The 27233-nt window shown below is 51.2% G+C and overlaps 8 protein-coding genes across 8 annotated transcripts; 5 read left to right on the top strand and 3 right to left on the bottom strand.

The window, feature by feature from the left end:
* Positions 1 to 229: 229 nt before the first annotated feature.
* On the bottom strand, positions 230 to 1778 carry BJX67DRAFT_384858 (oxygenase MpaB family protein; the record flags this gene model as incomplete). Its single annotated transcript, XM_071033738.1, has 4 exons — positions 230 to 499; positions 551 to 1277; positions 1337 to 1365; positions 1422 to 1778. 4 exons carry the CDS (start codon positions 1776 to 1778, stop codon positions 230 to 232), a joined length of 1383 nt encoding a protein of 460 aa, XP_070882219.1.
* Positions 1779 to 2699: 921 nt separating this feature from the next.
* Positions 2700 to 8108, top strand: BJX67DRAFT_374702 (V-type ATPase; the record flags this gene model as incomplete). The annotated part of the gene is made up of 12 exons (XM_071031588.1): positions 2700 to 3092; positions 3198 to 3282; positions 3347 to 4014; positions 4077 to 4973; positions 5032 to 5063; positions 5691 to 5760; positions 5842 to 5936; positions 6011 to 6761; positions 6811 to 7452; positions 7503 to 7758; positions 7808 to 7892; positions 7940 to 8108. The coding sequence occupies 12 exons, from the start codon at positions 2700 to 2702 to the stop codon at positions 8106 to 8108; spliced, it is 4143 nt and encodes a 1380-aa protein (XP_070882218.1).
* Positions 8109 to 9100: 992 nt separating this feature from the next.
* Positions 9101 to 9650, top strand: BJX67DRAFT_384855 (uncharacterized protein; the record flags this gene model as incomplete). The annotated part of the gene is made up of 2 exons (XM_071033737.1): positions 9101 to 9523; positions 9585 to 9650. The coding sequence occupies 2 exons, from the start codon at positions 9101 to 9103 to the stop codon at positions 9648 to 9650; spliced, it is 489 nt and encodes a 162-aa protein (XP_070882217.1).
* A 294-nt stretch (positions 9651 to 9944) lies between these two features.
* BJX67DRAFT_364234 (carbon-nitrogen hydrolase family protein) lies at positions 9945 to 11336 on the bottom strand. The gene is made up of 4 exons (XM_071030159.1): positions 11218 to 11336; positions 11079 to 11167; positions 10564 to 10994; positions 9945 to 10473 (listed from the first exon to the last, which is right to left on the bottom strand). Exons 1-4 carry the CDS (start codon positions 11260 to 11262, stop codon positions 10118 to 10120), a joined length of 921 nt encoding a protein of 306 aa, XP_070882216.1. The 5' UTR covers positions 11263 to 11336; the 3' UTR covers positions 9945 to 10117.
* A 2408-nt stretch (positions 11337 to 13744) lies between these two features.
* Positions 13745 to 15338, top strand: BJX67DRAFT_264642 (alpha/beta fold hydrolase). The gene is made up of 2 exons (XM_071026409.1): positions 13745 to 14017; positions 14064 to 15338. Exons 1-2 carry the CDS (start codon positions 13841 to 13843, stop codon positions 14907 to 14909), a joined length of 1023 nt encoding a protein of 340 aa, XP_070882215.1. The 5' UTR covers positions 13745 to 13840; the 3' UTR covers positions 14910 to 15338.
* Positions 15339 to 16510: 1172 nt separating this feature from the next.
* On the top strand, positions 16511 to 19436 carry BJX67DRAFT_264694 (potassium ion transporter). Its single transcript, XM_071026410.1, has 2 exons — positions 16511 to 18313; positions 18361 to 19436. Exons 1-2 carry the CDS (start codon positions 16670 to 16672, stop codon positions 19177 to 19179), a joined length of 2463 nt encoding a protein of 820 aa, XP_070882214.1. The 5' UTR covers positions 16511 to 16669; the 3' UTR covers positions 19180 to 19436.
* A 2832-nt stretch (positions 19437 to 22268) lies between these two features.
* On the top strand, positions 22269 to 22891 carry BJX67DRAFT_384850 (uncharacterized protein; the record flags this gene model as incomplete). Its single annotated transcript, XM_071033736.1, has 2 exons — positions 22269 to 22374; positions 22431 to 22891. The coding sequence occupies 2 exons, from the start codon at positions 22269 to 22271 to the stop codon at positions 22889 to 22891; spliced, it is 567 nt and encodes a 188-aa protein (XP_070882213.1).
* A 1747-nt stretch (positions 22892 to 24638) lies between these two features.
* BJX67DRAFT_384849 (uncharacterized protein) lies at positions 24639 to 27131 on the bottom strand (the record flags this gene model as incomplete). The annotated part of the gene is made up of 1 exon (XM_071033735.1): positions 24639 to 27131. The coding sequence occupies one exon, from the start codon at positions 27129 to 27131 to the stop codon at positions 24639 to 24641; it is 2493 nt and encodes an 830-aa protein (XP_070882212.1).
* Positions 27132 to 27233: the final 102 nt, after the last annotated feature.

Genomic DNA, 27233 nt, shown 5'->3' with positions numbered 1-27233 from the left:
GGCGTCATGATGGCGATTTTGCCAATCTTCATCTCTTAGGCCAAGATTCGCTTCCCTAAACTAGGTTCAGATGCGATGCGTACAGTGCCTTCACTCCAGTAAAATACCTGTGCTGATTGTTGTGAAGTGATAATTGATTGAAGAAGCCTGATATCGGATAGGGAGTTGCTGAATCAAGAACTTTCCACTTCCAAGAGAAAAGGTTTACGAAAAAAAAAATATTCAAATGTCACCAGGCACATGGTAGCAGCCTTTGCTGACCCAAAAGACGCACGCCTGCCAGAGCCCCGTATACGACGGCTGCTGCTGAAGCACAAGCAACAAGGACACCCAGCTGAGCGAGCAGCTCGACACCGACCTTTGTACTTTTTCGCACTCTGCGAGTTCCCAACTTCGTTGTACGAGTAAACCAGGGCACATACTTGAAGTCAAAGATTGTTTCGCCGCCGAGACCGTGCTCCTTGTCTGTAATGAGCGCATAGTACAGCTGGCGGCGGACCTGGCGGCGCATATTATTAGCATTAGAAGATTCATGAGAATGGAGACGAACCGCAATCCATGCTTTGTCGAAAAGTGGGAATGCTCGGTTTAAATATGCGATGAGGACGGCGAGGTAGCAATAGCCATATACGAGTGTCTGGTAATATAGACTGGTCTTGGGAATATCAAGACGGTCTGCAAGTTTATCACCGTTGAGATGCCTAGCCATAGCCTCTATGAATTCTTTCGAAGCGAAACTCGGCGCCGTATTTTCAAGTCCAATAACAATGTTTTTGGCCAGTACCTGACCAATTGGTTTTGGGTCAACTTCGCATGCGAGAATTGATTCCATAAAGGCCTTGGCTGTGGGCTTATCCGCCAAAACATCGTGGGGAGTGCCCATGTAGTATGCCACCAGTCGCCAGAGAGCAATATAATCATCAATCTCCTTCTCCTTCAGGTAGATGCCTTGTCGCGGGAGGCCTATCCAGACCACACTGGTTGAGAATGTGTTGATGGTCCCAATGCAGTCGAGATCGCTGATTGGGATGCCATACGCCTCGATATCGAAATACTCAGGCTTTTCCTTGGCGAGGCTAAGGATCCTGGACCGGACGGACGAATGCAGGAGCCTCACTCTAACCGAAGATTGGTGACCGGAGCCGCCAGGCTTTATGGAGTCTAGAGAAAGAGACACTTGGAGGATGTGCTGGAGAGTTTCCAGCAATCTTCGTCGAACAACGTCTGCAGAGAAGCCTCCAGTCCTGGCTAAGGTTTCGACTACACGGTTTGCTCCCCTATCTCAGAAGGTCTCGTAAGCATCTCCAATTCCTTGGGGATTTTTCAGTGTACCTACATTCCGCCTAGCAGACTCTGAAAGCTAAGCTATGTAAAAAGTTAGTTCGCAACTCTGCTACTACTCACAAGGAGAATCTACTTACCACGTTTAATATTGGCATACCGTAGCGAAAGAACACCTCCTGTCCCCTCTTGATCTGATCCCACTCGACCCAGTCAGGAACTGTGTTGATTTCCGTCCACAATTCCTGAAGCTTGGGATCATCATTTGCATGCTGCTCCAACAGAGCTAGCAAGTCTCGTTTGGGTGCCTTGGTCGCTGGTTGTCCGGCGTATGGACGATATTTCTCACGTGGCGAAAGCTCATTGAGCCTCGCGATACATTCATCTGCGAGCTTGTCATATGTGAGGGTCATTGGGCGCAGCTGCTCTGGTGTCCGATGCAATCCAGTCCATTCGAACGAGATATCCCAGTGAGTACGGATGTCGGGGCCGGCCATATTTGCGCTTAAAGTGCTATTGTTTCGGCAGGTGGCGGATAAAAAGGAAATGAGGAGTTGAATGCCTCTGGACAGCAGCCCATATAATATATTATCTCGTTCAACAAACAATATGATCACCAGTATATTCTTTGCGCGCACTCCCCGCAAGACTGCCTGATTCGGCTCTCAGATTTCGACGCAGGTTCCATGTGGAAACAGGAGCCCATTCCTGGAGAGGTAAAGAGTCGAGAAGCGGACTTCAAACCCACGGATCGAGGAAGTTTATTTACGGTTAGCTGGACATCCTTGAGGCATGTGAAGGATACTGGGCATCAAATCGAGTGCCTCTCGGCCCTTCGTAATGCCCAGGTATGAACAAAAGTTCGGGGAATCCATAGTTTTGCTGTTGATTGGAGTTATCGTGGGGAGGTACTGTAGAGGCCACTCGTGACACTGTTGCACGAGTCATTGATCATGCTCAGACGCATAAAAAGGGTCAACAACTCGATCATGCGGGTATTGTTCCACAGAGTGTACTCCAGCATTTTATCAGCCTTGAGCTACAATTAGCCTTGCTAGAGATAAATATGATGAGGGATGTATCTCGGTGTGGTTAGCTATGAGCTCTGCTGGAACAACAGCGCTGACGACAGGCTGGGGATTATAAACCCGGAGACAGTCCATTGTGGGACCGGAATTGCAAGGCTAATGGTCGCCGAATGAAATGCCACGGCGGATATCCTTGACAGCTATTATTGCGCTTGTGTTCCTCGCCAACAAACTGTGGATGCCGAGTGTCCTTCACATCGACGCTCGCTCGGTAAACTTACTCAGCGCCCCTGGCTCCAAACCAAGCAATCCCCCACAAATGAAGTCGGATTAACGCTCGACAGCTAGGATACCGTCCGTCCCGTTGAGAACGGAGAATTCAAGAATCGAATGTTGGGGTTGGGTGTACACCGACTAAAATCCCGCCCATCTCTGCTGGAATTGATTGCCAATCGTGGTGTTGTTGACCTGTCCTCTGCCTCTGTCTCGGTGCAGGAGAGCCCGCCATCACCGCCCAGGCCGCTGCCAGACGACCTGCCACCGCTCCCCGTTTCGCCCACCTCATCATCGACCTCTGGTGACAGCACCAGCTCGAGCAATACCAGCAGCCCGCAGCCCCTCTTTTCATCCATCTCCCCTTCACAAACTCCGGCTTCTCACACCATGGCCCCTTCTGGAAAGGGCTCCTCGAGCTCTGAAGATGAGCAGCATGGTACGGTCTTCTCCGTCTCCGGTCCCGTTGTGGTCGCCGAGAACATGATCGGATGCGCCATGTACGAGCTGGTGAGTTCCACAGAGCTTCGCGCATTCTCTTGCTGGCTTCGCCTTTTGAGCCACGATGCTATCGTGCTCGGTTCATCCTGCTTACCATTTGTGACGGATTTCTAGTGCCGTGTTGGCCACGACCAGCTGGTTGGAGAAGTCATTCGTATCGATGCGGACAAGGCATCCATTCAGGTCTACGAGGAAACAGGTATTGTCGCTTTTGGAGCCAGCTTTTTTTTTTTTGGATATCTAATCATATTGTTTGTCTCTAGCTGGATTGACGGTCGGTGACCCCGTCACAAGAACCGGCAAGCCACTCTCTGTCGAGCTCGGCCCTGGTTTGATGGAAACGATTTACGACGGCATTCAGCGGCCCCTGAAAGCTATCTCCGACCAGTCAAACAGTATCTACATCCCCCGCGGGATTGCCGTCAACGCGCTGGATCGCAAGAAGAAATGGGATTTCAAGCCGGGCAAGTTCAAGGTTGGCGACCATATAACGGGCGGCGATATTTGGGGTTCCGTTTTTGAGAACAGCCTGCTGAATGACCATAAAATTCTCCTCCCTCCCCGCGCCCGAGGTACGATCACTCGGATAGCTGAAGCTGGGAGCTATACGGTTGAGGAGCAACTGTTGGAGATCGAATTCAATGGCACCAAGACCACCCACGGAATGATGCACACCTGGCCTGTTCGTGTACCGCGCCCGGTCAATGAGAAACAATCCGCCGATGCACCCTTCATTGTCGGCCAGAGAGTGCTGGATTCTCTCTTTCCTAGTGTGTTGGGTGGCACTGTCTGCATTCCTGGCGCCTTCGGATGCGGCAAAACTGTCATCTCCCAGAGTGTGTCCAAGTTTTCGAACAGTGATGTCATTGTCTACGTTGGATGTGGTGAGCGTGGGAATGAGATGGCTGAAGTGTTGATGGACTTCCCTGAGGTATGTTGGCCTGATTTGTTATTCTTGGGTTTGTTTCTGTGCTCACAGGCATGGCTTTGTAGCTCAGTATCAACATCGATGGTCGAAAAGAACCAATTATGAAACGTACATGCTTGGTGGCCAATACATCCAACATGCCTGTCGCCGCTCGTGAAGCTTCCATTTACACCGGTATTACGATTGCGGAGTACTTTCGTGACCAAGGAAAGAACGTTGCAATGATGGCAGACTCCAGCTCCCGATGGGCCGAGGCTCTCCGTGAACTTTCCGGTCGGTTGGGTGAGATGCCTGCTGATCAAGGTTTCCCCGCCTATCTTGGTGCCAAGCTCGCCTCGTTTTACGAGCGCGCGGGAAAGGCTATTGCTCTGGGAAGCCCTGAGCGTAATGGTAGTGTCAGTATTGTCGCTGCTGTCAGCCCTCCTGGAGGTGATTTCTCGGACCCCGTTACTACGAGTACGATGAGTATTGTCCAAGTGTTTTGGGGTCTGGACAAGAAACTAGCTCAACGCAAGCACTTCCCGTCTATCAACACATCTATCTCTTACAGCAAGTATTCGACAGTCCTTGACAAATTCTATGAGAAGGAGCACCCCGAGTTTCCACGCCTGCGAGAACAGGTCCGAGAACTGCTCACGAAGTCTGAGGATCTTGACCAGGTTGTGCAGCTTGTTGGGAAGGCAGCCCTTGGCGACTCGGACAAAATAACACTGGATGTGGCTGCCATGGTGAAGGATGACTTCCTCCAGCAAAACGGTTACAGTGACTACGATCAGTTCTGCCCTCTCTGGAAGACAGAGTATATGATGAAGGCGTTCATGGGGTACCATGATGAGGCACAGAAGGCCATCGCCCAGGGCCAAAGCTGGCCGAAGGTTCGTGATGCGACGAGCGACATTCAGAGCGCCCTGCGAAGCATGAAGTTCGAGGTTCCGGACAACCAGGCGGATGTTTCTGGCAAGGTACGAGTCTTCTTTCTTTTTATATTCGGATTTCATGACTTATGCTAACTTTGTGCAGTATGAGAAGATTTTGCAAACCATGTCGGAGCGGTTTGCCTCTGTGTCAGACGAGTAGGACGATAAATGGAGGGTGCTATTATACTTCGAAGAACGACGCCTTTTCATATTACCACTCACTATCTTATGTCGAGAGCTTGTAGCATAGCAGCTTTCTGTAGTTACTCTTGTTTATATCAGACTACGACTATTAGATGCCTATACCTCATGTGCAAACAGAAAATCGCAATTAGCGTGACCTAAATTCTTGACTAAACTGGGCGCAAAATATTCATCAGGGTGCCGATAGGTACCAGAATTCTTGATCCATGTGGCTGGAATTTATGCGCACAACCCTTTGTTAAAACCCCACGCACAGCCACCTCTGCCCAAGCGCCGAGCTTGGCTTTGTTGCTGCCTCTGGGATCTCGAATCCGACATGAAACTTGGCCGCTAGCCATCCCGCTTCTTCTTCACATTTCCAGCTCTGCTGCTCAATCTCGCCTCCCTTCTACACCTCGCAATCTCTGCTATCTCTCCGCCTGATTCTACTTTTGAAGCGACTGTTGTTGTATTCTTCTGTTGCCGGCCATGGCAAGCCCAACGACTGGCTACTCGTGCGTGACCCTGAACCCCTCGTGCTGGCTAGAACTGAGCTGACCGCTTGTATCTCGGTGACAGGATAAACGTCAATGATCCCAGCTTGATTTCGCTCGTCAACAAGCTCCAAGATGTTTTCTCAACTGTCGGAGTAAGTGCTCCTTCCTGCTTGAACCCTGCTTCTATCGCTACAACCCCTCCCGACCGACATGGCCTGTTAACTGGGTAAAAGGTGCAAAACCCTATCGATTTACCGCAAATCGCAGTGGTTGGATCGCAGTCTAGCGGGAAGAGTTCAGTATTAGAGAATATTGTTGGTCGAGATTTGTAAGTGATTTTCTCTTGTCGCGACCTGTCTGATCTTTGGGCCGCGCGTCGCTAACGAGAGTTCCTCGTTGTAGCCTCCCTCGTGGTTCCGGGATTGTCACTCGAAGACCCCTTATCCTGCAGCTCATCAATAAGCCCTCGAGAAACTCTCAAGCGAACGGGGTGAAGGAAGAAAAGCTCGAGACTACAGATAAGGAGGCAAATTTGGACGAGTATGGCGAGTTCCTACACATCCCCGGCCAGAAATTCCACGACTTCAACAAGATTCGCGAGGAAATCGTGCGTGAGACCGATGCTAAAGTTGGCCGCAATGCTGGCATCTCCGCCGCTCCGATTAATTTGCGCATTTACTCTCCGAACGTGCTCACCCTTACTCTCGTCGATCTGCCGGGTTTGACTAAGGTCCCGGTCGGCGACCAGCCGAAGGACATTGAGAGACAGATTCGCGACATGGTTTTGAAGTACATCAGCAAGCCCAACGCCATTATTCTAGCCGTGACCGCTGCCAACCAAGATCTGGCCAACTCGGACGGATTGAAACTCGCACGGGAAGTAGACCCTGAGGGTCAGAGGACCATCGGTGTATTGACCAAGGTCGATCTTATGGACGAGGGCACGGATGTAGTGGATATTCTTGCAGGCAGGATTATCCCTCTGCGCCTGGGTTACGTCCCTGTGGTCAACCGTGGTCAGCGTGACATTGAGAACAAGCGACCTATTTCGTACGCCCTGGAACACGAGAAGAACTTCTTTGAAGGCCACAAGGCGTACAGAAACAAAGCATCCTATTGCGGAACTCCGTACCTGGCAAGGAAGTTGAACTTGGTGAGCATTGCGTTAGAGGTCGCAATTGGGCTGACGCTAACCTAGACAGATCCTTATGATGCATATCAAGCAAACGCTGCCCGATATCAAATCTCGGATCTCTTCCTCGTTGCAGAAGTATTCATCCGAACTCGCCCAACTCGGTGACTCTATGCTTGGAAACAGCGCCAACATTATTCTAAACATCATCACAGAATTCAGCAACGAGTACAGGACAGTCCTAGAGGGAAACAATCAGGAGCTTTCCAGCATTGAGTTGTCGGGTGGTGCCCGTATCAGTTTTGTGTTCCACGAGCTCTACTCGAACGGTGTTAAGGCGGTGGATCCTTTCGATCAGGTTAAGGATATCGATATCCGGACGATTCTTTACAACTCGTCTGGTTCATCGCCTGCGCTATTCGTTGGCACCACTGCCTTCGAACTGATAGTCAAGCAACAAATAAAGCGCCTGGAAGACCCTAGTTTGAAGTGTATCTCGCTGGTCTACGACGAGCTTGTTCGTATCCTCGGACAGCTTTTGAACAAGCAGCTGTTCCGGCGTTACCCCATGCTTAAGGAGAAATTCCACGCTGTTGTGATTGCCTTCTTCAAGAAGTGCATGGACCCAACGAATAAGCTGGTCCGGGACCTCATCAACATGGAATCAACTTACATCAACACCGGCCATCCCGATTTCCTCAATGGACACCGCGTAAGCTTAATCGAGCTATCGTTTTGATGCGTTTGCTAACCGCCGCATAGGCAATGGCCATCGTGAACGAACGCCACGCTGCCGGTAAGCCGACTCAGGTTGACCCCAAGACTGGCAAGCCCCTCCCCCCACGGGCAAACAGTCCTTCCGTGGAGCCTACCCCGGACAGTGGTAGTTCTGGATTCTTTGGCAGTTTCTGGGCGTCTAAGAACAAAAAGAAGATGGCTGCCATGGAGGCTCCGCCGCCAAATCTGAAAGCGTCTGCCACTCTATCAGAACGCGAGAGCACTGAGGTCGAAGTCATCAGTCAGTCTGCCGCATATGCGTAAGAGAACTAAGGCTAATGTGTTCACAGAGCTCCTTATTACTTCGTACTTTAACATTGTGAAGCGCACGATGATCGATATGGTTCCGAAGGCGATCATGTACACCCTCGTGCAGTATGCACCCTGTCCATTCTCCGTGAAATTCTACTGACAGATTTTAGGTTCTCTAAGGAAGAGATGCAACGTGAGCTGCTCGAGAACATGTACCGCAACAATGAACTAGATGACCTCCTGAAGGAGAGCGACTACACCATCCGACGGCGGAAAGAATGCCAGCAAATGGTTGAGAGCCTTGGTCGAGCCAGTGAGATTGTCAGCCAGGTGCAGTGATTGCAGTAGAACGCGAATTTTGATTCCCATTACGTTCGTCCTTCGCTTTCTTGTCGCCTTCGTCTTCGTCTTGGTTGCCGGTGGGAAAGATTCGACACTTTCTTTTGTTAAAGGGATATGCCTTATGTTTATACTTTGCCTGATATGAACAAGAGTTGCTACGGCCGCATTTCTTTCTGATATCGGGTCTGGATCCTTCTCTCGAATTTATATCGCCTAATGATGTGGATGTTTGCGCTTAGAATAAGACAGATTAGCAGTATGCTTACCAATGTACAGTAATCCTATAAGTTAAACATTCATAGCTCTGTACTTCAGGGCCGCAGATGTCGTGGATGTTGCCGTGGCAATTGCAGCACGGGACAAAAAAGGCAGGCGCCACTGGGCCCGCCACAGGCTTACGTCATCTGCGCCTCCTGTTCAGGCGCCCCAGTCACATGAGCTTTATCACATGGCCCCACCAAGCACCACAACAAAAATAGTCTAGCGTGCAATCTCCTCCCCACAACCAAAATAAGCGTTTCTTTAGCGCCGGGAAGGGGTCCAATGAGCGTGCGTTTATGTGAACCCTCTTGAAGTGGTTTACAAGCAGTTCAATTTCAGACCGTATAGAAGTATAGAGGCGTCGCTCGATAGATAGGACGGGCAAATTCGACTCGGGTTTTTGTAGAGAGATAATTGACGCATATGACTCGCAAAAATGAGACACACAGTGAATGACGAGGCAACACAAATCTGCCTAAGACCCGCCACCCCCCCGGCTCTCACCTCTCTCTTCCATGTCCTCGACCACATCTCTCACTTCGTCTTGCGTTCTTTTCTTCTCTTCTATCTTTGCATCTTTCTCTCGTTATCCTACACTTGGCTCTATACCTAATAGAGATAGATATCGTTCTCCTCCCGAGTAAGCCCACCAAATGTCCCGAAGTCCCTGAAGAAGTCCACTAACAAAGAAGACCCCTCTTGCTTGAAGGCTCCACTTCTCAGGAAAGATGTGCTTTCTTCTTGTTTTTAAGACCATTCCCTCCGAATGTCTCCAGCACCCGGAGCACATCGTGACCACCAACGCGTACTTCGTCTGCAACCACGCCATCGCAGCGAAGGTCGAGGCGCGGATCGAGGCGCAGGAAGCCGCGCGTGCAGCCGCTAAAGCCCATGCTGACGCAAATGCTGCTGCTGCGGAGATCAAGGATCTAGGCTTTGAGCTCGTGTTTGGCTGGGACTCCGACGAAACCTCCCCCTCTGCTCAGAAGGAGAAGGAGGCTGCCCGTGTTGCCGCCGCTCGGATTCAGAACGCGGGAGCCGACATCCATTGCGATGAGAGCATGTGCAGAACTATCGGGGACTACGGATCGTGCCGTGTCCGCGGCCCTTGCACCTATTGCCGCAAGGGGTGTGAGGAGCCGCTGACCCTGGTATGTATATCCTGCCCTAGTTACCTGGGTTACAGAGTGCGATGCTAACGAAGCTTTATAGGTCATCTCTAACACTGATGATATTCTTCGCGGCTTCTTTACTACTCTCGTCAACACCGCTAAATGAATGGTCCGTGTAGATGGTGGCTTTGGATCCTTGGTTTGGCGGTTATCTTGAGTCGGACCGGGTATTCATTGGTTGGATTGGGCAAGTGAGATCTACCATTGGCTGTTGATACCTGATTCTCTGTTTTTCTAGGGGATAGATGTCCTTTTTTTTCCTTTTATTTTTGTCTTGCAGTTTACGCAGACCTACACTTCGACGTCTACGATTTACGATGGTATGACTGTACACTGGAACGAAGGGGTTTTCTTGCGAGTACGGGATCAGAAAAGAGGGACTTTTGCGATGACTCGGCATCATTTGATACAAGTGGTGTAGTGCCAGCGCACATCATCAGCATGTCGTGTCAATTTCTTGTTACAAATGCCAGTCCATTTCACCTCAACAGATCGCACTCCTATCAGTCTCATGTATATTTGCAGACCAATCGTAGCAGATGCCCCAGGCCAAGTTAACGGTGGCCTACTTCCCTACCTCCTGTCCTGTCCCTGAGCCTTGCTCCCGGCCCCAGAATGCCGATACGTATAATACCACCCCTCCGACGCCAAATCCTCTCTCACCTTGTAATTTTTCTCCGCAATCTCCAGCAGCTCGAAATCCATATCAACAACCAAGACTCCCTCCTCGTTCCCCATCTTCCCCACGGGCCCAACGTGCGGCAAGACGACCCTCGACATCCCTAGGGAGTCGTCGGTCCCAGAGTAGTTAGTAAAGATGACGCCGCATGTGTTCTCGAAGCAGCGCGAGGTGAGCGTTGACTCAAGGAAGAGCTCTTCCGAGTTCGGGTTTCTCGATAGTGCGGCTGGTGACGCGTCGTTTCGACCCCCTACGCTTGTTAGCTGGGCTCTCTCATAGATCGTTGGTGGACAAGGAACTCCCCCCAAGAAGGAAGGGAGACGAAGGGGGGAGAAAATACAATAAGTAGGCGCAATAACAACCTCCACCCCACGGGCAAGCATCTCCCGAAAGGCCTCGGGAAAAGCAATGTCCCAGCAAATCACGAACCCGACCTTCCCGAACGGCGTATCAAATACCTCGTGCGGCTCCGATATCGAAGAAGTGAGGTACGCGCGCTCAGTGTGCCATATATTCTTCTTGCGGTACCGACCGAGGATTTCACCCGTGTTCGAGATGAAGTACGCCGTGTTGTAGAGGACGTAACTATCTTCGTCACCCTCTGAGGATGGGTTCGGGCTTGGGTGTTTTTCAACAAGTGTGCCCGGGGCGATGCAGATGTTTAGTTCTTTTGCAAGAGATTGGTAGGCGGAGAGGTATTTGGTTGTTACAGCTGGGGAGGCAAGCTCGGCGAAGAGGGGGTCGCGCGGGGCCCAGCCGGTTAGGTGATATCTTTCGAGGGTTACCATCGACGTCTACGAGTACTCCCCCCGTCTTCCAACCCCTATTGTATCATCTTGGTGGGGTTGAGCTTACTCTGATAGCACGGCTAATTCAGCCCCCTGCGCTGCGGCAGAGCGGATGTACTTGCATGCTGTCGCGTGGTTCTCTTCCACGGCGAGGTTCTGAGCTCGGTCAGTTCCGTGCTGGGATTCGATTCGGATCGGGCTATTACCTTAATAGACCACTGAATGACTGCGACGCGACGAACAGGTGCCATCCTGGGGTTTGTTGCAGGGTTGGGTGCCAATTGTGGATTGCGTGAATTGTGTCCACGGGTTTCGCGGGAATTGCGGGGAGGCTTTGATTGTGGAGCAACGAGGACTGCGAGTGCTACTTGAAGGAGAGCTCAGACTGCCGAGGCTTGATGGTGATTTTAATCAACGATTTGTCTTGTCTACCTGGGCGATTCATCTATCGATCATCGCGGCCCTGTCAGAAAAAGAAAATAAAATGGCAAAATGTACAGTATCACCCAGAAGCAACCTGAATACAGCCTTCCTTCTCTACCTAGGTACGATCGAAATGTCATCAAGAGACGCACTCGTCGCTGTCTTCGTCGCAATCTGCAGACCATCCCAGTCGCCACCTCTAGGAAGCTCGTAGAACTTCCGTCCGTCTTATTTCCTGCTCTGAGAATAAGGCCGTGTCGTATTCGATTCGCAAAAAGAGGGCACCGTTTGGCAGCGCAGAGAACTCGAGCATGAGCTTAAACCCAGACCCGTGCGCCCATGTACACAATAGGTGTACAGAGTCAAGTGGCAATGTGACCATTATGTCGAATATAGGATTTTAAGAAGGTTAGCTTCGAGGTCAAACCGATTCCATAAAATCTCAAAATCCCAAGTATCCTCGCCAAAAACGGGGTCCTGACCTCCATGGAGCTCGCAAAGGCCAGCAATGCCCCGTCTGCACCAGGTCCTTTGCCTCCTCGCCTGCAACGGCATCTTCACCTTCAACTCAGAAACCCACAAATTCAGCAACAACCACAACTCCACCCTCCTCTGCTCCACCCACTGGACGCAATAGCACCACTGGGCCATCTTCAAGGGCACCGAGTACTATGACATGGCGCGCGGGATCTCGGATTCCCTACGCCTCGGGACGACTCGCACGCCTGCGCAAGTCAACTACGACAGGGACAACGATATATTCGCCTACTTCCAAAAGCAGGGGTAGACGGCGCAGTTGCATGGGAGATTTCCGAAGTGTATCACTTGAGAAATGCGTGGCCCCGTGCTATCGATTTGAGGGCTTTCGGTAGATATAGGCTGGAGAATGGTGTCTAAGACCGCGTGAACATACACCACTATTCAGACCATCGGATGTGAATGCTACCTAGTCCCTGTTAATCACAAGGCGTCTAATACTAGAAGACAGCGCAATCAAGATTTCTTGTAATTGATTGCAGCTCGCCGGTCGAACAGTTGATACACTCCCGATTTGGCTCGTGTCTCTTGCTCAGTAGTAATTCACGTATTCGAGCTCAAAATAAGACGCGGTGAATGGAGAAAGTCCCTGATTTCGTAAGTCTTTGATTAGCGAGTCTCTGATCTGGAGGACCGGTGATTCAGTGATCCTACAGTGCCATTGGCTCATTTGTCTTGCTCAGTAGAATCACCCCGGGCACCTGTAGATAGCAAAACATAAATACAAGAAGAACCCCATGCCCCCCTTTTGGACGATGGTCTTCGCATGCAAAGTTTTATTCGATCGCTGCAAGTAAGTAGCAACGCTCCCATGTTCCTTCCATCCAAACCCTGTCTATTGCCTTCATCATCATCATGAGCAATATCATTCTGACAAGGTAGCTAGGACCTCCAAAAAACGGAGAGACAACGACCCCCAGCCCGCCATTCCCCGCACCGGTCCCCCCGCCCCCCTCGACGGCATTGGGAGAGAAAGCTCGATATGGAGGAGATGTCCAAGGCTGAGGCTGTAAGTACATCTATGACAAATTGATATTCATTCAACGTGTGTCGTAGCTAACAGCTACTCCCCTAGCTCGAGTTTGTGTTGGCCAAAAAACGACGAATAATGGAGCTACAAAGCCAGATCGCTCATTTAGAGCGGAAGATCGCAGCTTATGTTGAGCATCACAAACTGCAGGAGAATCTGGTTGGCATTGAAGCGAACAAGAAATGATAGGACGATGTATGCATACATTAGGTTGATGAATAATGGATCGTATTCGAATGCCATCTACTAGATTCCATAAGTCACCATCCAGTCAAGTCTGGCTCGTCCTTTATCATCTTTATAGATGACCCAAGAGTGGATACGCCTGAAGTATGAATCGGGTCGCGAGACTTTACACTTCCACTGGCTGAATGTCCTCCGGGTATGATAATTGCTTTCACAAAACAATCAAGGAAACATGGTATCCTCCCATGGCTCCGATCGCATCCTCCATTTCCCGCGCACCAAAAAGTCGTCAACCCCTCCGCATGGCTGTCTGTTGTGCGTGCATTGACCAGCCTAGAACTAGGGCCGCACGCGATACTGGAGTTACTCCTGCGAGTCTCAGGACAGGGGCCGAGAGATTATTTCTTCTCCCTATCGGAGCGAAGGGAACAAATCCAGATTGGATTAGAATTGCATCATGATGAGTTCCAACGTCCGAATAAAATCTCCTCCCAGTTGGTGCTGAGAACCGCAGTCGGCAGATTGACCCACATTAAGCCTGGGCTTTTTCAGCCAAGATTCTATGTGACGCAGGTGGTCGTCTGCATTTCCCACCGCAAGTTCCTTCAACCTCCGGCTTCTCGTCCAGCTTAACGTACGTATCGTTCGACTAAATGGGCAAGATGGCTTTTTTAACAGCAGGTGAGGTCGTGGCTCATCCGGCCTATAAATACACAGACTGGAAGCCGACCCCGACAACCTCCGGCATGTGCGCAGTCGCTGAAAAGCGACGACGCGGTCCTATCAAGCTTTACTACGAGATCCATGGCACTGGTCCGATAAGGCTTGTGGTCAGTATTATCAAACCTTAGAATATAAGCGAACTGACATTCATAGTGGGTTATGGGCTTGAACGCCGTCCACAGCGACTGGAAGCGCCAAACAAAATACTTCGGGCACCAGAACGCATCGAAATACTCATGTCTCGTCTTCGACAATCGCGGCGTAGGCAGATCCGACAAACCTATCTCATTCTACTCAACGTCCGAAATGGCGCAAGATGTCGTCGACCTTCTCTCACACCTCAGGTGGATCGACCTCTCCGCTCCACCGACGCGATCAATCCATGTAATCGGCGCAAGCATGGGCGGTATGATCTCCCAGGAAGTCGCGATGCTTATCCCCGACCGACTGGCTAGCCTGACGCTCTGCTGCACCGCACCGCGAGTCGTGCGGACGGCACCCTTCCTCGAGAACCTCCGCGAGCGCGCACAGATGTTCATCCCGCGCAAACTGGACGAGGAGCTGGAGCGGCTGGCGCAGTCACTCTTCCCTGCGAATTTCCTGGCGGAGCCGGATACGGAGTACGAGGACTCGAGTAAGAATTTCCCGACGAAGCGGGATCGCTTTTCGGCTGGGAGGCTACGCAAGCTCCAGGAACCGGAGGGGTTCACGAAGGCGGGGTTTCTGATGCAGGTTGTTGCGTGCTATTTTCATCACAAGTCTCCTGCGCAATTGAAGGCCTTGGGGGATGCGGTGGGGAGGGAGAGGATTGCGGTGCTGCATGGGACGGTGGATCGGATGCTAACGCTCCATCATGGGGAGCTGCTCAGTAAGGAGATTGGCGAGGGAATACTGTATAAGGTGTGGGAGGGGAGTGGCCATATGTTATTATGGGAGAAGGAGAAGGAGATGAATCAGCTGGTGGAGGAGCTTGTGCAGAGGTGCAATTCAACTTGTTGAGACGCTCAACGTCCCAAGATATAACGTTTTCCATAAAGCATTTCTTTTGTTGAACAGGAGGGATATCCACCAGAATTCCTGCGCAGAAGATCAAACAGTACGGGTTGGAGGGTTGAGGCCTTCCCGCGGCACCTACGGGATACTCCGTCTTGGGGGCGGGTTGATATCAGACCCTCCAGGTTGTTTGCGAAAATATATCGCCCCAGACAAGGATCTATCACGAATTTCGAGAACACAACAGGCTGAAAGCTGGCCAGCCCTTGAACTAACCTTGAACTCGTTCGAGAATAACTTTGTACGACTGTTTCCCCTCTCTGCTGATGTAGAGGACTCGATGTTTCACAATCACTCGAATCGGACAATACCGGAGACAGCAAGGTTCAGAAAAGTCCGCGGAGGAAGAAGAGCTCAAGCCCAGATGTGGACATCCAAAAAGAATTCTGAGAGGCCATGTTGAGATAACGATAGTGGCAGCCAATCAATTGTATCACGAGCTGTATCGCAGCTCCTGATTGAGCGCGAAATCATGATAGCCAGGGCCAGGTTGTTGCAGGAAGCGCGCCAAGAGGTGACCGCAATTTCGAGCTCCCTGGCCTTGTTTCCAGGGCTTTGGGAACAGCACTTTGGCCTTTCAGTTATGCATAAGTAGAGTTTTTTTTTTGCTTTTTTGAGGCGTTTCAATTCCGACTGAGGTTCACAGTGCTTTCTCGGGCACAGCGAAATTCAGATGCATGAGCCTCTGACCGCCCAGGTGTCTGCCGACGATCGATGAAAGAGATACCGGACTGACATCACCATGAGTGCGCAATGATGAAATGAGATTATCTCATTCTCCGACCGAATTGTCCCCCGAAATCTCACGCTGCAAGCTGCAGAGGGACGGAAAACGGCAGTTTGGCGTGTGTGTGCAGTGGAGCGCACCGCCACAGGATGCATGCGCTCGAAAAGGCTGGGAAGCGGAGCTGGCCGGGCTTGGCATCAGAGCCGGATGCAGCCCCCCAGCACGAGCAATGAAACGAGAACAGAAGGAGGTGACCACTCCCGAGGTCATTTCGTGGGTAGAGAAGGCTAGCATAAGCAACAGAATACACAGGGCCAAGGTGACGGAAGACATGGATTCTGCGATGGTGTCGAAAAGCGTCTCGAATCAGAACATGACGACTTGCCTTAGACCAACGTTCCCCCTGGTCAGCACTGTTTTTCCGGCTGCGTGGCTGTTTTGTTTCTTTTCTTCTTCCACGGTCCTTGACTTTTCCTGAACCGAGTACTTTTGTCGAATTGACCTTGGTCGCCACATTTATCTGCTCTGCCTCCTCCTTCACTCGAGGGTGCGCCTTCAATTTCCTTGCTGGCTTCAAAGTTTGGGTCCCGCTGCCGCACCACACTTTTCTCTCCATCGCACACCACCCTGTCTCTCTTTCCTCCCACATCACCTCCACCATGTCCTCGAGCTCTCGGAGTGTCGTTGTTTTTCACCAGGACTCCTCGACCATGACAAAGGGCTAACACTGGCTTTCCACCCTGCCCTTTTCCTCGAGCTCTTTCGGGAGACTGACTGATCGGCACTGCCCACCGTGGGTGCAGCTCAGCACCGCGTGGCGGCTGATCTTCATTCCTGGATTGTCTGCAGAATACGACTCGAACCCAGTCGCACCCCCTCCCCGAATTCTCCGAAGAACGTACATATAGACTCTCTTGCCCTCTTCTGGACAGAGTCCCTCTCCTTGTCACACGGTGGTGCAACGGTCGCCGTCGCCGGAATGTTTTCCGCTGTCCTTCGCCAGGCAGCCTACCATAAGGCGCGCATCCCATGGCTGAAGGATTTGCACCTGAATTTTATTTTCCTCCACTATGTCTACATCATCTCGATGGTTTTCGTCTGTTCTATCATCATCTACCCCGGAAGTGGCTTGAAATACGTCGACGCTCTTTTCTTTTCTGCGGGAGCGGCAACCCAGAGCGGGCTTAATACTGTGGATCTCAACCTTCTCCACACATACCAGCAGGTGACTATTTACTTTGTCACAATGCTCACTACCCCTATCTTCATACATACAGCTGTCGTGTTTATCCGCCTTTACTGGTTCGAGAAGCGATTCCAACACGTTGTTCGAGACGCCCGAGCACTTCGCACCAGCAAATCCCGACTTCGAACGATTAGCGGGGATAAAGATCAGCAGTCATATGCCGGGGAGGAAGCAGGGATTAACGGTCGTCCCATTGTGGTTTTGCGCGATAATGCAGCGAACAATATACCAATACAAGGCCCGTCCACAGCTCCCAAATCTTCCGAGGAAAGCGACTCCGAGTCTGTTTCACCTATGTCCAATGCTAGCAGTGCGAACAAGACAGAGGATTACCTCAATACCACCGTCAATCGCGACTTCGGCAGTCTCAGGGTTCCTCCACAACTCAGTCCCGAGCACCATATTGCTTTCCTAGAAAAACAACGAAAGAATAAGGGCGCCTTGCGTATCCCAAGTCCGAGGGAGTATGACCGCGGCGGTGTTCCGCAGGTCCTTGAAGACGAGGAAAATGGCGAGAATCAACTCGACCGGACCGCATCCGGCCAGTCTGAACCACGAAGCCCTCGCGGCGTCGAGCAGGAGACTGTCCCTGCCACAGATGGACCGCATATTACGATTAATGAGCCGGATATGTCGTGGACGAGAACACGGAACTCGACATTCCCACGCCTAGATACGCGCCCTACAGCCGGCGAGACCAAGGAGGAGGGCGATTCGTCGCCTCTAGCCCGGCCAAACACCCGGCGGCCAACTTTTACTGGCCTTGTCAGGTCTCTAACACAGGAACGTGACCGTCCTACTTTGCCATACCTCAGCTGGGATGCGACTGTGGGCCGCAATTCTAATTTTATCGATTTGACGGAAGAGCAGCGCGACGAGCTTGGGGGTATTGAGTATCGAGCACTGAAGACGCTTGCCGTCGTCTTGATCTCGTATTACCTCTTATTTCACGTCTTGGGGGTGATCTGCTTATTGCCTTGGATTATGGAAACCCATTGGGGCCAAGCTGTGAAGGCGGCTGGCCTGGGACGCCCGTGGTGGGCGTTCTTTACGGCCGGCTCAGCGTTCAACGACCTTGGATTTACCCTCACACCAGACTCGATGGTTTCTTTCCAGACCGCGATCTTCCCCCTACTACTGATGACGTTTCTCATCATCATTGGCAATACGGGATTCCCCTGTATGCTCCGCCTCATCATCTGGGTGTTGTCAAAAGTTGTTTCAAAAGAAACTCCACTCTGGGAGGAGCTGAAATTCCTTCTTGACCATCCCAGACGATGCTTCACTCTCTTATTTCCCCGTAATGCGACGTGGTGGCTCTTCGCAATTCTCGTTCTATTGAATGGGATTGATCTGATTTTTTTCATCATCTTGGATGTAAGGAGCCTTCGTCCCTTCTATCTTCCGCCACTAACGTGCTTCAGATCAATGACCCGACTGTTACGGCATTGTCGACTGGGATCAAGATTGTGGACGGACTTTTCCAAGCTTCATGTACCCGAACTGCTGGATTTTCCGTGGTATCCCTCGCCGAATTACACCCTGCCGTCCAGGTTTCTTACATGATCATGATGTACATCTCCGTTTTTCCAATCGCAATTTCAGTGAGGAGAACCAATGTCTACGAGGAAAAGAGTCTTGGTGTTTATGAACCCGAAAAAGACGAGGTCAACGAGGAGAGCCAGACCGCGCCAAGCTACATCGGCACTCACTTGCGGAAGCAGCTGAGTTTCGATCTGTGGTACGTCTTCTTGGGTTTGTTCATCATCACCATCGTGGAAGGCGACCGTCTGGAGAATGAAAGCCAGTATTCATTCCAAATCTGGTCCGTTCTTTTTGAGGTTGTCTCCGCTTACGGTACTGTCGGTCTCTCGCTCGGGTATCCGGGGGTAAACGCTTCGTTTGTCAGCCAGTTCCGAGTGATATCTACTCTCGTGATTATCGCTATGCAGATTCGTGGTCGACACCGTGGTTTGCCTTACAGTTTGGACCGTGCTATCCTTCTCCCGTCGGAGTCACTGAACCAGAAAGAAATTGTGGACGCGGAACGACGGATGCGCCGACGAACATCCAACCTCAGCCAGACAGGCTCCCTTGGGCGGCAGCATTCGCAAGCTGCGTCGGAACACGGCGCCACCTCGGCGCTGGACCCAAGTCAGCGCAACGCCACCCTCAACGCAAACGCAGATCCCGTCCTGCGGCGCCAGCCCACTGCCCGATCGCAAAGTTCCCAGCAGCGATGACGTCGAATTTATTTGTCGTAGAAATTGTCATAGATTTAGCGTTTGAGCGTTTGCTGTATAAGATTATCTAATGCCTGTCTCTTTCGCTTACCTTCTGATACCCGGAGGCTTCTTTCTTTTTTCAGTACGTGTGGCTGGCTCCTGAGCCTCATATTGAATCAGACAAGTGCATTTCAATGCAACCAAAGGTGCCTTTGACCTTACTACTTTCTCCTGAAGTTGCTGCTGCCTATTCTCGGGATAAACTCGGAGTCCTGCAGATGCAGTGTGCACCGGACCGTGCTGCTTGGTGCCACGTGCCTAGGTGGGCCGCCAAGTTTCCCATATCCAGACATCAATCCGGAGCCCTACTGATAGTAGGGCTGCATGAACATCGCCCAGCCAGGCTACTCGAATAATACTCATACGCCAGGGGCAAGCCTGCCGAGACCCCCTAACCTGCGCCTCGGCTTTTTTTGGGCTCCAGACATTGAACATTCTGGACGACTCATCCAATCTCAGTTAGTACGAACATGGGACCGGGCCCCCTTTGCATACTACGAGGAGGAGTAGCTGCCCTCGATGCATACAGGGTAGCCGACCCTGTTTTCTTGGTTCAAGGTGCTCGCCCCAGCACATTGGGTACGTAGTACTCGCTTATTTTGCATTTCTAGGAATATTATACGAGGCGAAAGGATGAGTAGGAGCACCACGAGTTTGTCCCTGTATTGGAGAGATGCTATCGGATGTTACCGTGAGACAATCTCTGCAGGTAGTGTCTCTGTCCCTCGGTCGATCAGCTCTCCTGCAGTTGATTGTGTAATGTGGCTGGATTGCGGAGAAGAATAGAGGGTACCGATTGTCGGCTACGGTCAGTATTTGAAGGGGAAAGCAGAACGATCTATTAGAAGCTCTAAAACAGTCATATGAAGATGCTTTAAGATGATGAAAAGGTATGAAATCTATCCCAGGAATGCCATATTTAAATCCCTGACCATAAAGAAATATGAGAATCCCCACTGTACCTTCTAGATCCCTGTGTCTCTTTGGAGACCTCTTCTCCTGCGGATTCCATGCAGGTTCTCTCTTTATCGCGTGGGATTCATCCAAACGGCCAATATCAGCCCGAGATTCTTCCAGAATCTATCGCTGCGGGCCGACAACGACGCATTTGAATGAGCTAGACTGGTTCTGTGCGACCTTCCCCTCTGTTATAGATGTATATATGTATACTATGGTGAGGTTCCAAATGTTTTGAGGGATACTTGTGGTTTGCCTAGCAAATACAAGCAGAAAAATTGAGAACCAGTCTCTCTATGAAGTATATATGCCTTTTTTCCTTAACAACGTCCTCCGTCAAGTGCCTTCGAACATCCCAGCGCATCTCCAAGACCTCCAGCTGGCTCCATACCACGTGTGGCAACCTCCCAGCCAATCAGTGTCCTGGGATGAAGAAACTCCTTTGCCTTCCACCGGGCAAGCTTGGTGAGCTGCTGGGAATGGACCGTTGAAGCTTCGCAGCCCCCAACGGCTCTGGCCTGAGTTTTTATCTTTTCCCGGGCCGAAATTCATTTGCGCTGATTGAGAAAAAAAAAAAAAAAAAAAAAAAAAAAAACCATCTCACTGAACACTATCTGTAGACGCCCCCGTGCTCTGAAAATCTCAGGGGCTCTACTCGAATTCCCAAATTTCTCGGGGTTCCGTATATAATCGGGGTCCATATGCCCGGCTGCTTCGAGCACGATTTCGGCATGAATTATTCAATATAATGATTATTAAATTGTTAGGTGTGTCTTAGAATATATTAGAATGGTCTAGGCTTCGTCTTATGCTACTAATCCTTATATATTGGTGCAGAAAATGCAGGTCATGCTTCTGCCCAGGTGGTCTTGAGATCCATTCATTTTGATCGCCCGGCCCGTAGGCCAAGCCTAAATAGGGAAGACAGGTGCACGCGAGTCCACAGACATCTGCACCTCGGGGCAGGTCTCGAAGGCTCCAGGGCTTCAGGGCTTCAGACTCCAAGCCGCTGCAAGGGATTTTTGATTCAATTATTGGAACATCCATCTTTTTTGTTCTCGTCCTAAAGGGAAAACTGTCAAGAACCCCTCGATCCCATGCGAAACTAGGTATAGGACGGAAAGAAGAACGGACATGTGCCCCAGCAACAATCCGAAATCACTTGGCCATGTTGGAGTTCGAGGCTACGGGTGTGCGCTGACTGATTGCTCTATGGAAGCAGCGTCCATGGAATGGGGACCCGGAGAAGGTTTCCAAGGTTGTTCGCCTGCGTCGCGTGTGCTTGGAGGGTTCGCCGGAGTTCCTGGAGCAAACTAGGTCTTGACATTTTCATCAATCCAAAGGGGCGAAAGACGTCAGTCAAACCTTGTTATATGACTCCTACGGAATAGAAAGCCGCCCTCAATCATGTTAATACACCATCCCATCATTCGCAACCAGCTCCTCATCGCTCTTGTCTACCTACTTCTCGTTCTCACATACTTACTCATCTAGCGGTTTAAAAGGTCCCACTAATCATGGCACTGGACTATCGGATCGGGGGCAAATTATTTCCCTACGGCAATTTGGGATTTATCTCAGCACCTGCAAAGGGGGATGGAAAGGAATGATGATGCATCAAATCCGGTGGAATGACCTTCTCGAAGCCTTCGGGGTTACGAAGAGCAGCGAACCATTCATGCCAACCAAGGAATATGACTGCCCCTCTCATATCAGTAAGTACATCTGTGCCACAGCGTTTCTGTCTTGGGGCGATTTGCTTGCTCGATACGTACTTCCCGGCTAATGTGTTCATGTAGTTAATATAATCAAAGACCATGACGTTCTGCGCGAATCCGAGGAACTGATAGACTTTGTCAACGATCCAATCTGCGTGACTTCCACGAATTGGAGGCGGCTGGATACTGTTATAAGGTCCTGCCTGGCTGATGAAAGGCGAGACCTGGAGGGAAGAGCTCCTGGAAGCCCGCCATTAGAGAAATCCGCGAAGATGCAACTTCCCCGTCCACTCCGTTATGCACTCGGCCCACAAATCTATGCTGTGCTCCAGCACAGGGGTGCAAACAGAGTTATTACGCCGAACATCCAATATGGTGTCCTTCTCGGGAAAGACGATTGGGATATGGGGCTTGTGGTTAGATTCGAGCAGTCCGAACTTTGTCAAATGGAGCCTGAAAGAGTGCATAACCGAGATGAGTAAGATATTTTTCGCCCAAATTGTACTCTTAACTGTTATTAATGTCCTTGATTAGGAACCATCCAACTATTTCGGAAAAAGCGCAGTGTTCAGCAGAATATTGATATGTACGGGCTTGTGACGAGTGGGGATCTCGTTCAGTTCCATAAGCTTAGCGATGCTGGAGAAGTACAATCCTCGTCAATATTTCTTCTGACCGCGGAAGGCCTTCCTGTTATTTGGTCCTATCTGCGCAATATCATCCATGCGATTCAATTGGACGCCCCCCAGCCCCAGCCTCTGGAGCGAGGACCCTTCGACTACCGTCACAATCTTGATCGAATGCTTCTTACTTACAGATGGGAACTGAATCCAGATGGAACACCCTTGGAGAAGCATGTAAATGACGGGAAAGGCGATGAAAGGGCCGGTCGTCGAGCAGCAAATCGTGAGATAATCGAACGCAGATACATTCGATCGGCTGAGTTGACTACTCGGTGTATTACGAGAGGCCCAAGGAAAACCCAATGGCACTAAATCTCGTTGTCGCTGAGACAAAGAAATTTGGCTCCGTGAGAGAGGGAGTAACCCAATGCATGGGGTATATGGGCATCGTACACAACCTCCGAAAGGAAGCTAAAAAGGCCAATACCATCGTATACGGAATTGCCACCGACGGCTACGACTACATCATTATGGAGGTCAACGCGGGTTCTATTATCTCCAGATCCGAAAAAATATCTTGGAAGCAAAACGAGTCGTTGATTTATTCAACGGTCTGTGCGATGGTTCGGCATGCCCGATCGCTTTCGCCCCTACACTCTCGAATAACGACCGATAACATCTAGATCGTTTGTTGTGGAATCCTGGTGACAGGTTCGAAAACATATTTGCGAAGACGAATTGCATCAAGTACGGCCAAAGCTTTGGCCCGAAGCTAATACACATGCATCTTTTTAGGGGAGTCTTAAGTACGGTCTATCCAGGCCCGAAGCATGACCACCTTATTCCAGGAGAGAGCCGCAAGTACGGCTTCGAGCCGGAAGTAAACGAGCACCTCCCTCGCACGAGAGCGTCAAAGTACGGCTTATGCCTGAAGCATGACCAGGAGAGAGCCACGAGTACGGCTTCGAGCCGGAAGTAAACGAGCACCTCCAACGAGAGCGTCACAAGTACGGCTTATGCCGGAAGCGTGACCACTTTTTCCCCAGCAATTTGCTCGCGCCTCAACGTGGCGCTGGGGTCTAGTAGCCTGTACCCATATAGGTGAAGCCAAGTCGGGCATTATAGATAGAATACCTAGTAACTAGTCTCTCGTCGTCTGATTCTGAACTCGAGATGCAGGAACTCGGGAGGGCATGCCGATATATGAAGCTCCGTACTGTCCACTCTCTTACCTTGAATACATCGGCACAGGCCAACAGCCCTTCCCCAGCACCCCGTAACCCAACTATCCAACTCCCTCCTCACCTTCACCCCCGTCAGAGTTATCGATTGCCACGAACTCGAAGTGAACCCCATCCGAGGAATTCCATGGATAACCACACTGGCACATCCGCTATCCATCCGAATCCGATGGGCCATCGCTATGCTATGTTAAAATGAACAAGATTCTCAAGACTCCGCCCAGAAAGACCAAAACCTATCCAATATACCCAAGGCACATGGCGAGCCCACCCGACATTGAAACCTCGCCCTTGGCATCAACGGCCACAAGTCCCGCCCCAATGCTCGTCAAACCCAACGGACCAATCTATCCTGGCCGCCAACGGCTTCCGGCTTGCCTTATGCACCAGGACGAGTTGCAGCGTATACCCACCACTGAGGCGGAGCTTGTAATTTTGGCTCGATAGTTCGGTACTTTGGGCGAGCAAACTGCGGTTGATTCTCTCCAGTATCGTGGCCTGAAGGACCCAACATGGTGATGCGTGGGGAAAAGAAGATGAGATTAACGTGACAGTGAGGGAGCAGGCGAGTAAGGGAGAGGGAAGGACGGAGAGAAGGCGGGAGGGGTAAGAGAACCGAGAGAAGAGAGCAAGGGGAAGAAAAGTAGCAAGCCCAAGTCGAGATATCTACAACACGCAGGCGGACCACGGGAGCCATATTTGCCCTATTCTGCCCACTTTCAACACGTGGTTTGGATTCGGCGGAAATGCTGCCATACTCAATAGATTCGAGTCAGTTAAATACAATGTGGAAGCCACCGCACGGGTATACAAGACATGCATCAAATCATAAAACAAATGAGAATCGTTATAAAGCCACGCCCAAGCCGCAAGCAGCTCTATAATCCACGAAGCAAACTTCCCTCCGCAAATGGACTCGGGGGGGACACATCCAACATCGGTCTCGTAGCGTTGCGATCTCCTGTAGCAACGCCATGCCCAATGGGCGCCCCAGGTGCAGGAGGGAGACTTCCTGTTCCGTTTCGTGCGAGGAGGCTGTTCGGGGCAAACGCCTGCTCTTGCACAACCGCCGAGTCGATCGGTGTAGTCGCAGATGATGGAGCATTATGATGTCGATAGCGGCTGCTGGTGCTGCGGACGGTGTTCGAGCGATTCCGAGTTCGCGTTTCGGTGGTTGATGGCGGTTCTGTTGGTCGTCTCCAGGTCTTCGCTGGGGGGATGGCGATGCCACCAGCGGCCTCGAGACCCGTCGCGGCGTCGATCAGCGGCCCGCCAGAGTCCACTGTAATACCCCTTCCCTTGCGGTTATGCTGAGGAGGCTCTTGATAGACAGGTGTCAAGTCAACAAGCGGTTTGCCTTGCTGGAGTGACTGAGTTCGTTTAACTAGGCCGTCCAAGTCAGGTCCCTGTGCCGAAGCTATGCTGTTCGACCGGCTACCGGGGCGTGACGCGCTAAATCGACGGTTTGTGGTTCCAGAGCCAGCAAGACCTTGGTTGAAAAGCAAATCAGCTTCTCTCTTTTCCCGATCCTCCCTCTCTTTCATTGCCTTCTGTCGGAGGGTGTACGCTCGCCCAAGTAGACCGGATGACGAGAAGGGGTTCTCTTCACCTAACCGCGCTGTTGCTGGTTCGGGTTCAGCTGCCAGAGATCTCGGGAAGGATGACGGCGGGGGTCCATGATCTCGAGAGGATCTCCTGCGCAAGCTTTGCTGCTTTCTAGAACGTTCAATCGAAGACTCTTCGTCGGTCTCACTGCTCCGGTGATTTATGGTGGCTAAGAGTGGTTTTAACGGTCGAGCCTGCGTGGGCTCATCATGCACCCGTATCGTACCGGCTGCGCGCTCACCACCTTCGGGTTGACCGGCTCCGAGTTTGTTAATGAGGTACCAGCTGCGCCAGGTTTGTACAGCCCTATACCAACCATCGGCAACTGATTTGTCGTTGGTCGCAAAGAAATGAATGAAGTTTTCGGTCGAAAGAAACATGCTCGACTTTTGCTGACTCTTGATAGCATAGCAAATCTTCTTTGGCGGCTTTACCTTATGCGAGAGGAAGGTCGGTGTGGGCGAATAAATGTCGAAATCGGAGAGATGGCAGACATTCGTCTGCTCTTTCGCCATCTCCTTTCTTGAAAGAATTATCTGTCCGTCTGAGCGAACTGTGAGAAATCGCTTATCCCATTTTCGCGGCTTTTGAGAGTAATATAAGTGAAAAGTTGCGTCCGTAGGCGGCTTCGCCGACACCTTCTGAGCGTCAAGAAAGTCAAGCGCGTCCATGCTGGGGGCTGGAACAATGATCAAAGGGTTTTCTGCGTCGTGGGCCCATGAATTTAGGACGTCCCGGACACATTCGTATCGACGTAAGGGTCGTTCGAGGCCTTGAGCAGTGAATGATTCCATAAGAATAAAGCGAGAGGGTTGGATTTCAGATATGTGGTGCGAAGCAGACACTAATATGTCATGAGCGGAGGTCGAGGGGCTAACGCTAAGTTTCAGGGAATCCTTCTTATATTGAACGAGCACACGTCGCTCGCCGGCATTGACCGCCGAAATTGGAGCATCGATTCCAGGGAAAAGTGCTGGGGCGTTGGCTTCCGCTGCTTCGTCCACAGAATGGCCGTGACTTGTCTTATCCTTTGGGCGTGAGAACCCCATCGCTTCTCTCAGAGATTTCCGCCACGGTTCATTATGTGACCGATGCCGAGTCGTGCCGTCGTCAGTTTCATGTCGATTCCCAGCCTCGCGATCCGTCGCCGGTCTCCGTCGGGTGGCTGGTCTCTGGCGATTCGACGGTGTCACAAGCGACTCGCTACAACCTCCTGTCAATCGATCCATCGCAGCCTGTCGGTCTCTTTCGCGTTCCTCCTGCTCCGACTCGCTCGAGACGTTGCCTTTCCCTCCGATTATTCCTTTCCCACTTGTATCACGTCTCATTGCATCCATAAATCTTCCTCGCGCCTTCGCCACATCCTCTCCGTATGAGTCTTTAGAGGGGCGTGGTGAAGGGTAGTCATCGTGGGAAGGCATTATGGGTTTTGCTCGAGGCGCTGCATACTGTTCTGGTGAAATGGGAAGAGGCGGGGGTGGAGGCGCATCGGACGTTGAATTCGACGTGGAAGGCTTTTGGCGTCGATAGCGCGACATGCTTTTTTTGATCGTCGGAGTCGAGCCACTCGTCCAATCTGGTGTATCCTGCGACACAGCCGCCGATGCGCTGTAGTGAGTGGACACAGGTGGCCCTGCGGTATCCAGCGGACTTATTCTTTGCACATCGCTCGAAGCGGCTCTTCTCACGGAGCGATACCGTGAGAATTTGGCCGGTGTCGGTCCCTGGGCCCCAATGCCTGTGTAATCCTGTTTCTCCGTAGCCATCATTTCTGTCGTTTCGCGTCGTGTATCTCTTCAATGTATTCGCGTAGGCGCTCCGAGCATTTTAGGGTTGATATGGGAGCAAAAAGTGATTCGCGTGACTTG

This window comes from Aspergillus lucknowensis, assembly GCF_044049455.1.
Source record: "Aspergillus lucknowensis strain CBS 449.75 chromosome Unknown BJX67scaffold_54, whole genome shotgun sequence".
NCBI lineage: Eukaryota > Fungi > Ascomycota > Eurotiomycetes > Eurotiales > Aspergillaceae > Aspergillus > Aspergillus lucknowensis.
This window is presented reverse-complemented; position numbering and strand designations above follow the sequence as displayed.

Excerpts from the sequence above, each read along its gene's own strand:
- BJX67DRAFT_364234 (XM_071030159.1), bottom strand. The coding sequence starts at position 11,262 with ATGGCACCTGTTCGTCGCGTCGCAGTCATTCAGTGGTCTATTAAG. Across the intron at positions 11,168-11,217 it reads TCATTCAGTGGTCTATTAAG|AACCTCGCCGTGGAAGAGAA; the intron begins GTAATAGCCCGA and ends GACCGAGCTCAG. Across the intron at positions 10,474-10,563 it reads TGTTATTGCGCCTACTTATT|GGGGTCGAAACGACGCGTCA; the intron begins GTATTTTCTCCC and ends TAACAAGCGTAG.
- BJX67DRAFT_264642 (XM_071026409.1), top strand. The coding sequence starts at position 13,841 with ATGGGCAAGATGGCTTTTTTAACAGCAGGTGAGGTCGTGGCTCATCCG. Across the intron at positions 14,018-14,063 it reads CTGGTCCGATAAGGCTTGTG|TGGGTTATGGGCTTGAACGC; the intron begins GTCAGTATTATC and ends TGACATTCATAG.
- BJX67DRAFT_264694 (XM_071026410.1), top strand. The coding sequence starts at position 16,670 with ATGTTTTCCGCTGTCCTTCGCCAGGCAGCCTACCATAAGGCGCGCATC. Across the intron at positions 18,314-18,360 it reads TTTTTTTCATCATCTTGGAT|ATCAATGACCCGACTGTTAC; the intron begins GTAAGGAGCCTT and ends AACGTGCTTCAG.